Raw genomic sequence first — 15,630 nt, forward strand, 5'->3', positions numbered from 1 at the left:
TACTCCTCTACACATACCACATTTTAAAATAAAAAAGAGGTTTTTCTAAAAGGTTGAACTTCAGGAGAGCCTCAGGACTCAGTCGGTTAAATGTCCAATTCTTGATTTCGGCTCAGGTCATGATCTCACGGTTCGTGAGATCGAGACCCGAGTCAGGCTCCTCACTGATAGCATGGGGCCTGCTTGGTGTTCTCTCTCTCCGCCCCTCCCCCACTTGCGTGCGCGCGCACACTCTCTCTCATACAAAATAAATAAACTTTAAAATCCTGCCTTGGGGTGCCTGGGTGGCTTAGTCAGTTAATATCCGACTCTTGGTTTTGGCTCAGGTCATGATCTCATGGTTCATGACTTCAGGCCCCTCATCGGGCTCTGGGCTGACAGCCTGCAATTCTTTACTTGGGATTTTGTCTCTCCCTCTCTCTCTGCCCCTCCCCACCTCCTGTCTCTTCTGCAAAATAAATTTTAAAAAAACTTAAGAAAATTAAAAATAAAATAAAATAAAATCCTGCCTTAATTTTTTTACCTGCATTCAAATAAATACCAAACCTAGGAACACAGGTTCTGACATCAGATTTCTGGCATTTGAACTCCCCTTAACAAAATCACTTTGGGCACCTTATTTTAAACTATCTGTGCTTTGGTATCCTCATATATGAAATAAGTATAATTTTTTTGTGAGTTAAATGAGTGAATACACTTCAAGTACTTAGAGCAGTGCCTGGCACATAGTAATTACTCAAAAATGATGTGCTATTATTAGGATAGGATGAAACTGAGTTAAAAGTAACATTTCCTGCATGTAATCACCAATAAATCATTAGCATCCATAAGAACAATGATTCTTCCCTCTGTTTTTGCAGATTCTGTGCCACAGTATCAACCAACAGTACCTTCAACCCCCTCCTCTCTATTAGGTCCGCATCATCATGTTAAAAGCATTCAGAGATCAGTAACTTACTCTGGTTCCTTCCAGGCTAGTTCAAAACACACACACACACACACACACACACACACACACACACACACTCACACACACACACACACACCCCAATATCAGAACATTAAAGAATTAAATCACAGAAGCCAAGAGACAGACCTGAAAGACACCAGAATAGCTTCTGTTCGATTACCTGCAATTCCCAAATCAAATTGCTGGCAGAATAACATTCCATATATATTAACCCCTTTCCCTAATCTTAGCAGCCTAGACAACATCTGTTAGAATTTAAGGAGGAATGTTAAAATGTGTGCCCTTCAGTGTGGCTTCCCAGTGGGGTCTAAGGGACACGGGTGGAGAGTTACAAGTTATCTCGCTATAATGCTGAACACAGAACAAATCTTTGAACATCTCAAGAGCTCACATTTATTCAAATAATTAAATGATCCCTTAACTGTGTTTGTACAAAACAGTGGTAATGACTATGCCTCAAAGTCTTCAGTTAAAGATCTTAAATCTTGCTTACTGTATGGAAGCACTTTTTAAAGTGATGTGTATATATTATATATTAACCCACTTGCTTTTCGTTAACACCTTACTATAGATACAATCATAAAAATGTCATGTTGTCTAAGTTCACATAACAACCAAGTGTCAGAATTGGGGCACAATCACAGGTCAACTAGCTCCAGAGACCCCATTCTTAACCATTGTGCTTTACTGCCTCTCTAGGCAACTAAATCAGTACAATTAAAAAGGAAAAAGAACAAGAACCAAACGTCTATGGAAATGTTAAACTTAATAAAGGCATTTCAGTTCAGAAGAAGAAATTTTACTTGACAAATTGACGGCCACTCATGTGTTAGGGTGTATGTGTTTTATGTGTGGGGGAAAAGAAAGCAAGACTCACTATGCTCATACCACGTACAAAAAGAAATTTCAGATAAGTAAATATCTAAATGTGGAAAATATAAACCAATAAATACAATTTGATATAGCGTGAGGTTTGAGAAGACTGGGTTTGGAGGTGGATGGTCTCAACTTATATATTGGCACATACCAGAATAGTATTCCAGAAACACATGGGGTGTGTGTGTGTGTGTGTGTGTGTGTGTGTGTGTATGTGTATAGAAGAACCAGCACTTTGCAAAATAAGAAATAAGAATCATGACAATATCCATTACAAATGCAAATACTAAAAAGGTAACCTCACCGTTTTCCATGATGCTTTTATTTTAGGTCGTAAAATGTTATAAGCCATCTGCAGACAGTCCCTTGTCGTCTACATTTAAATATACCAGTATACCCCCTTTAAACATTGCTTCATAGAGACAGCCTCAAATAAAGAGAAGACCCTAACCCAAATCATGGATATCTCAGTTTCATTTACAAAAAAAGTTAACTATAAATCAATTTGTAAATTAAATCAGTGATAATGATAGTCTCCCCAAATGTTCTTAGTATTTGTCAAACAGAAAAGACAGAACTGTAAATAAAATCTAATGTCAAAAACACAAATACCATACGTAAACAATTACTTTCACAGGAGAAAAACTATGTGTAGGAGCAAAACACAAGTGAAATACAAATTATATATCAATAAGCTAAGGACACGCAAAAAGTACCATCTCTTTAAATATTGTAAAATAAAGTCCATGTGTGTAAGAATGTAAATAAATTAGAGCTGCCTTGAAGCAAACAAACCTTTGGTGGGTCATTACCTCCAGAATTTGATTCTTTAGTCCTCATCAATATGCATGGAATCCTACACCTAGAATCTGGATCTACTAACCAACCATTTAACCAACCATTAAAATAAATTTTAAGTAGAGAGAAAAGGTCCCTAGAAAGAAGGATCTTGGCATAAACATGGCTCTCTGCATCCTTTGTGACAACCTCTCAGACCTTAAAAAAGCTATACAAACAGAAAAGAGGGTCAACTGTACCCAAAGATGCACTAAACAGCTGGAAAACTAGCAGTTTGTGGCATTATAACCCCCCGATTTAACCTTTTTTAAATTAAAAATAAATCTGGGTAATACCTCATTGAGAAGTGGGTCACTAGTAAGCTCAGAGAAGGTATTAAGAAGCATCAATGAAAAGATTAGACTCTGTTAACACCCAAACCTTCTGCTTGAAGACTTCAAATCAAAAAGACATTTAGTTCTTTGCCTCCACCCTCCTCCTGATAGAGGCTATAACTTACTGAGTTCCCAATGTTTTTGGCTTTTGGCTAGACAATACTGCCAAAATTGCAAGAACTATAGAAGAAATCTGAGCAGGAAACCCCACAAAAGGTGTTTCATGGCTTGACAAACCGGAAGTATGCAAGCAAATTTCAGCTGCAGTGAAACAATCACTCTGTTTTTTGTTTTTTAAATCAATGTTCAACTTCCTTAACTTCCTGGATATTTCTATAACATCCATGAATCTTTCCTAATTCCTGGCTATTAAAACATTATGACACAAATATATGGACAATTCTACAAACTGGGTGGAAGATACCAGACACAAAAGGGAATACAGTATATGATTTCATAAAATCCAAAGATTCCATAAAGAATAAGCAAAAGTAATAGATATTATGAGGCAGAAGTCAAGTAAATACTTAGCACTGGAAAATGGTTAAAATTGGAGGAGGGTACCCATGCAGTGTTGGTGATGCTGTGTCTTGATTGGGTGCTGATTCAATAGTGTTCAATTTATGAACATTCAGCAGGCTATCTACTTATGAGCACTTTTCTATATGCATTTGATAGTTGTATAAAGTACAAGCGTGTATATTTATATGTGTGTCAAATCTGAATTTTGAATTCTCTTCAGTACAATGGAAGCAGGACGTTAGAAGTTAACTTTGAACACGTTAGCACCAAATGGGACTCTACTGGGGGTGGATGCTAAAGGATCCACAAAATGCTAATATTTTGGCTGCAGGAAACACATTTTTTCTTTATTTACTGGACCAGAAAGCCACAAAGAATGAACTCCAGACTTTGAACTTTTGTGTTAACCAATTAAGACAAGAAAAAAAAATTAAAGTGGTCACAGTCTCTAGTTTATATTAAAGATTTATGTTAAGCAGAGGGAGTGGATTATATCCCCTTTAAACTTAATATAAATTAATGGCTTTTTAGTCATTTATTTCAGAGTTCACTTAATAGCTTCCCAACCAACCAACCAACATTTTGTTGGAGATTATAGTCAAGCCAACTGTATCCGCCCAGTTACAATAGGTCAAGTTACAAACCAAATAGTTCTAGGCTTTCTCTTCAGCAAACAAATCCATGTCTGTACTTGGTCCCTTCACAAAACATTCACATGAATCTTTTACAGCCGGTCCTTTCAAGATGTGGACATGTATATTTTAAAAGACCCAAATAATTTCATTTGTGGGATAAAAGGTAATTCAGATGATCCAAACATGGAAAATGTACCGCTAAACATATTTCAAAACTTGGAGTCTCTTGAATTTATTTTTCCCAGAAAAGAACGCTTAAAAAAAAATAGTATCAAAAAAAGAAGAAAAAACATGCATAGTCTGAGGGCTTCTAGGCCCTTAGGAAGTATTTTTAAGTTCCAGGATTCACCCATTAATTTTTTTTGAGCAGTTATCAGCATATTATTTTTTTATGAAGACAATTTGAAGAATAGTATAAAACTGATTTTGAATCATTTCACTATGATATTTTCTTCTTTCTCTAAGACAACATATTTTTAAAATGAGTGAAAACCCTCATTACATTGTAATGCTTGGTGAAAACCAAGCATTACATTTTGGCTTCAGATGCCAACATAAATAAAAATATATAAGGCCAAAATTAATAGAGAATATAAGTCAAAAGTTGATGACTGAAAAAAAAATCTTATCAACTCGGTAAAGAAAAATTGAAATTCCTCTCTAATGTGATGTTCATTCTTTGAGTACCATATGAAAAGTGTCCCGGCCCCTGACAGAGGGAGGAAACCATGTGTTTTGCAGTCAAACTCCATCTACTCTGACAGATACAGTTTTACTCTGGATTCTCAGAATAACTACTCAAACTGTCTGAGTTCCACTTTCATCAACTCTAAAATGGGAATAAAACCACCTCTCTCACAGGGTTACAGAAATAATTAACAGAGACAATATATTAGTTTCCTTCACTGAAATTAAAAATATTGTATTTTAAAGATTTAGTACCACCAGACATTAGTTAAAAAAAAAAAAAAAAAGAAGAAGAAAAGAAAGATTTGAAGATGTGGCAGCAAGTATCTAAAGTTTCAAGATTTTCTCTGGTATATGTGCTTTTCAGAGATACATGAATGACCTACTGACAATTAATAAAAATAAAATAAATTGTGAGAGGTCTTAAACTGCATATGTGGAAAAAAATCTGAAGGGCCATCCTTACTGAAAGCAGTACAAAAGTTCAGCATTTGATACAACAGAAGAAAGGTGAATAAGCTAAAAATTTATTTTCATGAGGGAGAAAAATGGTCACTCCACATTTCTATTTCCAGCAATTTCTGGAATAATACAGATTCTAAATTATGCCCCTTTAGTTAACCTTTTTGTTTTACTAATTTCTTTTACTAATCCACTGAAACATTAAACATTACATCAGAATGTGAGGAAGGGAATCTGGGTATAAATATTTTCAAACATCATGGTCAAGTAATTAAATTCTTTTAATTTTTTTTTAATGTTTATTTTTGAGAGAGAGAGAGAAAGTGTGCACGCAAATGGGGGGGGGGGGCAGAGAGAGAGGGAGACACAGAATCTGAAGAAGGCTCCAGGCTCTGAGCTGTCAGCACAGAGCCTGATGAGGGGCTCGAACTCATAAACCATGAGATCATGACCTGAGCTGAAGTCTAATGCTCAACCAACTGAGCCACTTAGGTGCCCCCTTAATTAACACAAAAACCCATATTAAAACTACAATGTGTATTAAGTATGCAATAGTCAAGTAAATTTTTTAAATTAACATAAAAACCAATATTAAAATTACAATACAGAGAAGTATATATCTTTACTCAAGTACTTATTTGTTTATTTTTGTTATACGTAGGTATATTTTGTAAAAGAAAACTTAAGAACCAATCATGGATCAACCACTTCTCCAAGCACCTCTATATATGATTGCCATATTGTATTTATAATAGCACTTCCTTTTAAATCGCTCTAGCTGCTTTAAAGGCTGTTGACACAGTTAATTTTCCCAATGCTACCTGAGAAAAACCCAAGTTAAATAGTTTTATTTACTCAAGGCAGGAGACCAAAACATCTGATTCCCTTACTAAATTTCTTCTGTGTTTCAAGTTGTAGATGGTAGTAAGGTCTTTAGACTACACTTTAGACCCCACTTTCACCATTAGAACAGATGAAAAATTAAATATTCGGTCAAAGGAATGTAAGAAATATTACAATAGTTTAACCAACAAATCTCTTAGGCACAAATAACAGCACAATGTAGTCATTTTATGATACAACATAGAGACTAATCTATTATTTAACTACCCATTAATTTGGCCAAACTCCAATTGGACCTACTTGAAGCTCAGCCTGCTACCTGCTATAGGTTCTTCTCAGCCAAACTTTAGGACATTCTACTGTTAGTTTAGGTCATATTCATCTTATTCATACACTGCTTGCTTTCCTATTCTTTTGTTATAACTTCTATCATGGTCTTTGTCCGATATCTCATGTAGATCCCACTGATTACTTTGGCTGCCCTTCTTTGAAGGTTTTCTAGGTGTGTGCCTATGCCAAAAACATTGGGTGGTTTAACAATCATTTTTTTTTTTTTTTTTGCCTTGGAACTAGAACTAAAAATGCTTTATTCCACATAGTAAGGGTTCTCAAATCTGACTGCATATTACACATAATACATTAAGTCATTTCCTACTAATGACATTCAGAGTTCAACAAATCCAATCCTTGGTAAGTATAAACAACGCTTTGTGTGTATACCATGATTACAGACATACCTGCAGAAAAATAACTAGAGAAGGACTTGTTAGGTCAATGGGCTATATTTTTAGTGCTGACCCATATCACTCAATTCAATGGTTCTCATGGAAGCTATCTTCTCTCAAAGAAACATAAAAGTACAAAAGGAATAAAAGGAATAATTTTTATTCTTAGTAGTATCACACTCTCCCTTCCTTTAAGTCTAACCCAAAAATATAATTTACTTTCAGTGGTAAATGCAACACAGTCAATGAAAAAAAAATATTTTTAAAGGTCAAGCATATGAAAAATACAGATGATTTCTAACCTACCATATATAATAAACTATTGTTAATGACCCTCAAAAATGACATTCTACCACTCAGATAATATGAAAATATTTCCATTTATGTTAAAAATTAAAGTCATTCCGAAATCTTTATAAAGGAATCATTTTGGGGGATATTTTTAAGCAGCCTCAAGAGTCGTAGAATTGGAAAGTCCCTGAGAGATCAACTTATCCAACCAGGCCCAATATTTTACTATTGAAGAAAATGAGGTCATGAGAGTTTAAGGGAGTAAACTACATCTGGACTGGATTAGAACCCCAGGCTTTCTGCCTTTGACACTAGCTCTTGCCCTTGACATTATGTAACAGCAGCTTATTTGCACCGAGCAAAATTATACTTTTGATGCCCAAATCAGCTTGGATGACACACACACACAAAGGTATTAATTAGCTATTGACTGACACTTTATGCTAAACTGTGATAAATATTGCAGGAGACACATATGTAGATAGCAATCCTCTACATACATATAGTGTGTGTGTGTCTATATATACACACATATATATGTGTATATGTGTATATATATATATATATAGATACATAGATATATATATAGATATATATATATAGATATATATATGTGTATATGTATATATATACACACATATATATATGTATATGTATAGACACACATATACATGCAATCCAAGGGCTTAGGGGCTGTAAGTACAGTGGAAATTCAGACAAGGAAGTGCACTGAGTATGAAAGAGAGTAACAAGAAATAAGAACTGAGAAGCATGTATTTATAACCTAAATTTTCCTTTCAAAAACTCTGTGATAACATAAATTGTAATCTTTAAATCCAAATCTTTTAAAAGGTCCCATTTAGCTCTGGAATTCACCTTCTTCTGAGTACTTTAAGGACATCGCTTTCTCTATGGAGAAGATATGGCTCTAACTAAAACATTTATCTGTATATACCTCTTCCCTGGCATGAATAGGGTTAATCAAAACTTATCTACATTTAGTTAAATACAGGAAGACTAGCATCTGCTCAAATAAATTGATATAATTTGCTAAAAAATTAAAAGAAAAATAAGTTTTTGGTAAGGAAAGACAGAAATGTGAGGCATAATGATGTGTTGATACAAATTACATTTCAACTTATAGTTCTTAACCCAACTTGAAAATGCTTACTTAGGTTTCTAGAAGGTATACTAATGGCAGATAGGAAATACTCAAACGACAAAATCCAAACTCCAAATCTATGTAATTTTTAAATGATTGACAAAATTCACCACAAGTCTGTGCAGTGCTTAAACCTGATTACTTTTTGTATTTGGGCCAAAGGAACAAATTTGAATAATGTTAACTTGGGCAAAACGGTAGAGTATATACATAAACATTACATTTCTTAAATAACAGCTAGGATTTTTCTTTAAAAATCACTCTTCTAACTTACGAATATCCCTTTGAAAACAGGATGGGGATTTGAGTTCACTCAGGATTTTTTTAAGGCATTTTAAAGCAAGATTTACTGTTACTTTAAGTCTTGACATTTCCCGATTAATAACGCTAAAGCTTAATGAGGCACAACAAATTTAAGAAGTGAGAATTTTTAATGAAAAAGGAAATTAAGGACAGTTTGGTGCAATACACTGTCACCAAAATAATCTGTTCAAAGAAGACTTTAGTCTCTATATGCAAAAAATACAATCTAAAAAGAATTTCCTCTTAAAATCTCAGTCTGAACTTTTAATGAAGGTCAGAGCAGACTCCATGAAGGTATGAAAGTCACCAAGTACAATCTGTATGTAAATCCTGAACTTGCAATTGGGGCCTAACAAATTATATATACATATACATGTATATATATATATACTTTTAAAATATGTCCATAAAATATTTTAGGATAAAATATCTTAGGATGCACAAATTATTATTTTCCAGATCACACCTAGTATGTTTGCAATGCGCCATCTATGAGTAATGACCACACGCTACAAGATAAGAAAAAGGCAAAGATATCTGTAACTGTAGCCACTAAGCAGAATAAACTGTGAACACCAACTATGTTAATTTTCCTTACTTTCAAAAGAAGTTGTTAAAAGACACATGAAAATCAAATAAACACTGGGAATAAACATTTTTTGTGCTTAAAATGATTACTGCATCTTTGATTTTCTACATCCTAAAATAAAGTTTCTTTTTATATGTTTCAGGTGTTGAAAATTAATCTCTTCAAAGTCTATACACCTAACAGGTAAAAATCACATATGGTTTATGCATCTTTTTTCATATACCCTCATCCACGATTGAGAGCAGGACCCATGTGATAAAACTAAGAATCCAGAGGATCTATAAACATTAAGGTGATGTCCTTGATGCTTCATAACCCATACAAGTGTATTTAAATTAGAACAATGTGAATGAAAAAAACAAAACAGGTTTCTAGTCTAGTAATTACTGGGTAGGTAGAAGTAAAATTGATTTTTTTTTTTTGTCTGATGATAAATCTATTTAAGGCCTTGAAAGTCACTTGTATAATTTAAAAGGGAAGCTTGTCATAACTTTGTGATATCCCTTGATCAGTAAAATTTAATGCTCAATTTCTGCTTTTTCATTTTGAGTGTAAAGGACAATGCTAATGCCATAAGTTAAAATGAAGAAGAATAGAGAAAAATCTTAAAGCTGAATACCACACTGTGCAAAATTGAGTAGAATCATGTAAATATAATAGGATAACTAAACTAATAAACAATCTCTGAAAGTAAAAAAAAAATGTTCAAAGTAAAACAAGAAATACTTCAGTTAACACGTAAAGGCATGAAGTTCTTTTGATTATTTAATGATTCTTTTTTGACTGGTCTGAAAAAAAATAAGATCGCTCTATATCTACCCTAGTAATCTACTCATTCTCCTTCCTAAAATTCTTGTCTTCTTAGTCTGACCGAAAAGAAAAGAAAAGAAAAGAAAAGAAAAGAAAAGAATAGACTTTTAATAGCAGATGACTGCAGAGGGGCCATTTTCACCTTGCAGATAGATCTTTGTTATTCTGGTGTGTAAAGCAGGCCATTAGCACAAAGACATTTCTAATCTCAGTTGTACAATCCACATGGTGCACTTAACCCTAAAACTCATGTTGCATAAACTGCTCTGCTTCCACTCCTAATGACCTTGCAAATCATTCAATGTTACTGCTTGACTTGCACCTATGAATTAGGAGACTGACAAATAACTTGATGACAAAGTTATACTTTCCCCTTTCCTGGGGGTTTACAAAAGTCAAGGTAACATCCTAGAAGAAACTGAGAAAGGACATACAATAGTAAAGATAAGCACTTTATTTGCCGTTTATAAATGCTATTTTTTAAATGCTTAAAAAAGAAAATGACTTACAAAATTCATACCTGACTTCAAGGTGGATGACTAAGAGGAAATGGGATTGCTCCAGCGGTACCAAATTTAGCACCATGGTATTAATGACCAACAACTTCCCTGCACAGTATTCAACTAAAACTTACTTTCGGATCAAAAAGTTAGTAAACATGCCATCTACTGCTGGACTCACACTCTGAAAATTTATTAAAAGTTCTTTGTAAATTTGTGAGACCACTCAATGATGTTCAAAATTAATACTTTTAAAAATAAGATTTTTTTTTGATCTATGACATTTCCTGTTCAAAAAAAAAAAAAGAAGAAGAAGAAGAAGAAGAAGAAGAAGAAGAAGAAGAAGAAGAAAAATGTCTTTTGTCCGTAGGATTCCTAAGTTTATCTCGCCTTCTCCCTAACTTCAAACAATTGAAGTATCATTTTTTTCCTTCTTCCCCTTCAGTCTAACCTCTTTAGCAAACCCCATTTGAAAAGAAGAAACAATAAATGAAGTGACAAGAGGGTTCAAGAATGAGGAGTGTGCACTCCAAGAATAAAGGGCGGTTTTATAACAGGAGATACTTTTGTTAGCAAGTGACTGACGGGTCTCCTCCCCCAGTTAAAAGAAATTCCATCCACTTCCCAAAACTGCAGAGGCCAAAAACAACTAGTCTAATAGTTCTAAAACCCCAGAGTCCGGAGAGAGCCGAGGAGGGCGGACTGGCGAGTGGGGGAAGGGGAGAAAGACCAGCAGGAGACGAAAGAACAAAAGGAGAAACCCAAGAAAGGAGAAAGGAAAGACGGGACCCGGGCGTCCAAGAAGCCAGAGAAAAGAGAGCGAGCCAGAAAGCTGGAAAGCACAACCTGGGGGAGGAAAGCGCAGAGCAGGGCAGGGCGCGCCGCTCCACGGCGCACCATGGACAGGGCTCCAGCGGCCTCTGCCCACACCCCTCTAGGGGGCGGCGGGAGAAAGCGGGAGAAAGCGTGAGAGACCGCGGGCGCCGACCTCGTCCCGCCCCCGGCGCCCTCAGTCCCCCCCGCGGCCGGAGCGCGTCAGGCCCTGACCCGTGAAGACCACGGAGGGGGGCGATCTGCACCATCTGTCCCTGCCCGGGCCGCCCCCGGCGCCACGGCACTTCCGAGCCGCACCCGGACTTTTCAGAGCGGCCACCCGCTGGCCACCCCCAGCCACAAGGGTGCGCTGCCCGCCCCCCCCCCCCCCCCCCCCCCCGGTGTATTTCCCGGGGGACCCTGACCTGCATTCAGTGTGGACACGCCCCTCTCCTGCAGCAGCTTTGGAACCCATAGCGTGCGGGGGCATGTTCGGTACCCCCGCCCAGCCCCCGCTCCCGGCGAGGGTCGCAGCTGAGGCGCGCGGCGTAGCTTCCCGGGACCCGGTCGGCGGACGGGAGGGGCCTCGGGGTATCCCCCAGCCGGACGCCGCGGGAAAGTTGGGCGGTCGGCCGGGCTGGAGACCGATGGCGCGGAGTGGCAAAAAAGCCTGCGACCTGCCTGAAGCAGGTGCTTTCTGCCGCGGAGGAGCCTCCTAGTACTGATTCCATGAAGAGGCTGTCTGGCGCTCTCCCGAAAGCGTGAAAAGTGCAGAGGCTCCTCGCTAAGGCGTCCCCGTGGACGCACGCAGGGCAGAGACAGCGTACACAGGGAGAGGAATAATAGCCGAGTAACGGAACTTCTCCCCGCCCGCCGGGATAAGGGGCGTGCGGGGCCAGGGGCTGAGTGCGGAGGCCCCGGCCCGTATAGACTCTTCGGGGCAACGGGATGAGGTTTTCTTTCCAGGTGGGACCGACAAAGAACACAGTGAGGGCAAGAAAACAAGAACAGAAGGCAACTCTGGGCTGGGGTAAAGACAATAGGACAGTGGAGCCCTCGGGCACCGGGAGGCGCGCGGGTGCCAGGGTGGGGTGGGATGGAGGCACGTCCCGTAACTAAGACACGAGAGTGAGAATTCCTACTGCAAACTCGCGACCCATCCCTGCAAAAATAAACAAAAAAATTGGAGCAAAGTGCAAAGCGAGGGGCGAGAAGCGTAGAAAACTGGAAAACCTGGGAGCTATCCTGCCTCACCCTTCTGCTGCCTGGAGACACCCCCTGCAAGCTCGCCCGGCCAGGAGTGAAGAGCAGTGGGGGCCCGCGATCTGTTCCTTCGGGACCCGCCGGGAATGGCGCGGGAGACCAGCCGGCCCGGCCAGCCCTGCCCCTGAGCCCGGCCGAGCCTCGTGCCTGCGCAGCTCCCGACCGCGCGGTGCGGCACCTCCCTTCCCGGGTGCGCAGCCTGGCCCCGCAGCGGCGCGGGGAACAAAGGGACCCGGCGCCGCCCGCCCCACCCCGCCCGCGGCCCGGCCCGCGGAGACCGCCGCGTACCTGAAGCAGGGCCGCCAGCAGCGGCAGCAGGGTCCGCGGCGCTCCCACTATCCGGCACATGGAGGCGGAGAGGGGCCGAGCGAGGAGCCGGAGGCGGCGGCGGCGGCGGCAGCAGCGGCAGCACCAACAGCGGCGCGGAGAGACGGCTCCAGGCAGTTTCCACCCCCTTCCCTTCCCCTCCCCACCCCACCCCACCCCCTTCACCGCTGCTCTCCTCTCCCCGCCAATGGAGAGCGAGCTGATGACAAATAGCGGGCCGCGGAGTCCGCGGGACTCGCACCAGGAGTAATAAAACAGACCGAGAGATCAAGAAGCTGGGGAGGGGGCGGGGGAGGAGGCGGGTGTGCGTGTGAGGGTGTGAGAAAGGGAGAAAGAGAGAGAAAGAGTGTGTGCGTGTGTGTGTAGGCGGCCGCGGTGGCAGCGCAGGCGGCTAGGCTCCGGCCCTAAGCGCAGCGGAAGCCGGGAGGGATGCAGGCGGCGGGGACCTTGGCCGGTGTAGGATGCGGCGGTGGAAGTGGAGCGGCTGGCGCTCCCCAGGAGCTCCGCAACGCGAGGTTTCGGGCTCGTGGCTTTGCTTCCTCTGGGTCCCCTCTCCAGGGCCGCTCTGCAAGACGAAGATGCCGAGGAGAGCGCCGCGGGGAGGGCGCTTCGGGCCGTGCGCGCAGCGCCCACAAAGGGCAGCAGTCCCGCCGCCCGGAGCCTCTGCTGCGTGGGGGCTGAGGGCCGCTTCCCGGCCCCCTTTCCGGCCCCCCGGAGAGTTGGAGACTGTTCTCTGGCCTCGGCCGCGCGGGGGTGAGGTCGGGGGTCGGCGCGGCCGCTACTGCCCCGGCTCCGTCCGGCGCAGCTGCCGCCGCGGCCGCCCCTGGTGCCTGCGCGCCAGCACCCGCCTGCCGGTCCTTGCCCGGCGCCGCTCACTCGCGCGCGCCGCCCCACCCCCCGCCGCCGCCGCCGCCGCCGCCCGCGCACCCTGCTCGGCCTCAGCGAGCGCGACCGACGCGAGTCGCAGCCGCCACCGCCGCTCTCCCCGCGCTCGCCGCACGCGCTGCCAGGCTGCGCGGCCCTCTCTCTTCTCCTCTCCTCTCCCCGCCCGCTGCCGCCGCCACCGCCGCCGCCGCCCTCGCCCCCGCCTCCCTCCTCCGCCGAGCTTCCCCGCCCGCGTCGTGGCCAATCGGAGGCCACCGAGCTGCGGCTGTAGCCGGCCAGATCCACGGCAGCCGTCCGCCCCCGCCCCGCCGAAGCACCCCGTTTCTGCTGCAGCCCGCGGGGGGTCGCCGGAGGGAAGTCTGGGGTGCGTGGAACACCACCCTGGCAGGTGGAGGGGCTGCGGGAAATAAAATAACTTGCACAGGAACTTGATGGTTGGCAGGTTCATCGTTGGACCGCGGTGAGGAATTAGAGATTAGGAAGGGAGGGGGAATGCCTCCGAGGTAGCCGAACGCACGCTTCTCTTTCTGTTTTGTCATTCTTTCGAGATAGATGATTTTTCTGGGTAGGGACAGACACAGCAAACTAGCAACGCAGGCAGAGCCCACCCTGGCCATTGTTGTCTGAGGTGCTTGCCACGAGCCACCTGCGGGCCGGGGAGGGCGGAGGCCGTAGTTTCTCTACGGCGCTAGTACTTCTCCCACCTTTGCAGATGCGCTGGATGGAATAGCCCAAGTTTGTGTGTTGTTTCGTTTTCTTTTGTTCCCTCTGGGAATTTGAGAGTGCGCGTTATTTTATTTGAAGTCTCCCGTTTTATATTTCTACTCGTTAGTGGTACTGTTCACAATTTTTAGCAAACAGTTTTCACGGAGTTTGACTTCCTTGCTTACACCACCTTCCAACATCATCAACAAAGAAAACCAGAAGAAATAGAAAGAAAGGGGTAAACAATCTAAAAGCCAGAACTCTCTGTGAAAATAGGATTATCTAAAAGACAAAATGACATTACAGAGTTCGCACCCAGGAAAGGAGTTTTGCTTCCTCTCTGTAAGGCATGAACTTGGAGTGGGACACAAAAAGTGAGAGACTTTGCAAGTTTGGGTCACAAACATTTGTGAAATGGAGGGAGGGGTGAGGAGTAACTGATTTGGGCAAGATAATACATTTTTTCCAGAACTTTTTTTTTTTTTTTTTTTAAGTATTACGGGTAAATAAAAATACCGGTTTTATCTAAGCGTTTCCATACTCTGGAGGTCGTCGAACTTTGTTGCAGTTAATGAACATTATTCCTCTGCTTTGGGTAACTGAAGTACTAACATTATTTGAATTTGAGTTTCAGGATACTGATCATTTAAGAACTTGATGATGATCTCTAAAAATCAAGTACTAATTTCTTTGACATGAGTGATGCAGCTTTTAATAATGTACAATTGCTGGCTAGGCTTTTAAATTTTTAATATTCATAGGGAAGCTTATTCAATTTTAATTAAAACATAATATTGTAGGCCATTTTTAAAATGGATCTCAAAAAAATTTCGTGGATTTTCCTCTCAAAAGAATAAGGAAGGTCATGTTAATTCAATTTAAAGATGAAAGGTGAGGCTTGTTCTTTCTCTTTCTCTTCTTTGCTAAATATTATTGTCACACCATTGCTAATCGGCCTAAAAGTTCTCCTTGCAATAGGATATTTATAAGTTCCAATTTCAAGGAACTGTACATAATAGTAAAACATTCAGTAGCAATATGGATATACTGTTTGTTGTATTACCAAGTGGCATTTATAGAACCTGTCTTC

General features: G+C 41.5%; 1 protein-coding gene across 1 annotated transcript in view; it reads right to left on the reverse strand.

The window, feature by feature from the left end:
• Nucleotides 1-13,036, reverse strand: part of CDH2 (cadherin 2) — a 215,473-nt gene extending 202,437 nt beyond the window's left edge. Inside the window, exon 1 of the mRNA XM_042910651.1 lies at nucleotides 12,912-13,036. Within this exon, the coding sequence (XP_042766585.1) occupies nucleotides 12,912-12,971 (60 nt within the window). The 5' untranslated portion in view covers nucleotides 12,972-13,036. The remainder of the gene's footprint in view (nucleotides 1-12,911) is intronic.
• Nucleotides 13,037-15,630: the final 2,594 nt, after the last annotated feature.

The sequence above is a fragment of the Panthera leo genome, chromosome D3, assembly GCF_018350215.1.
Source record: "Panthera leo isolate Ple1 chromosome D3, P.leo_Ple1_pat1.1, whole genome shotgun sequence".
NCBI lineage: Eukaryota > Metazoa > Chordata > Mammalia > Carnivora > Felidae > Panthera > Panthera leo.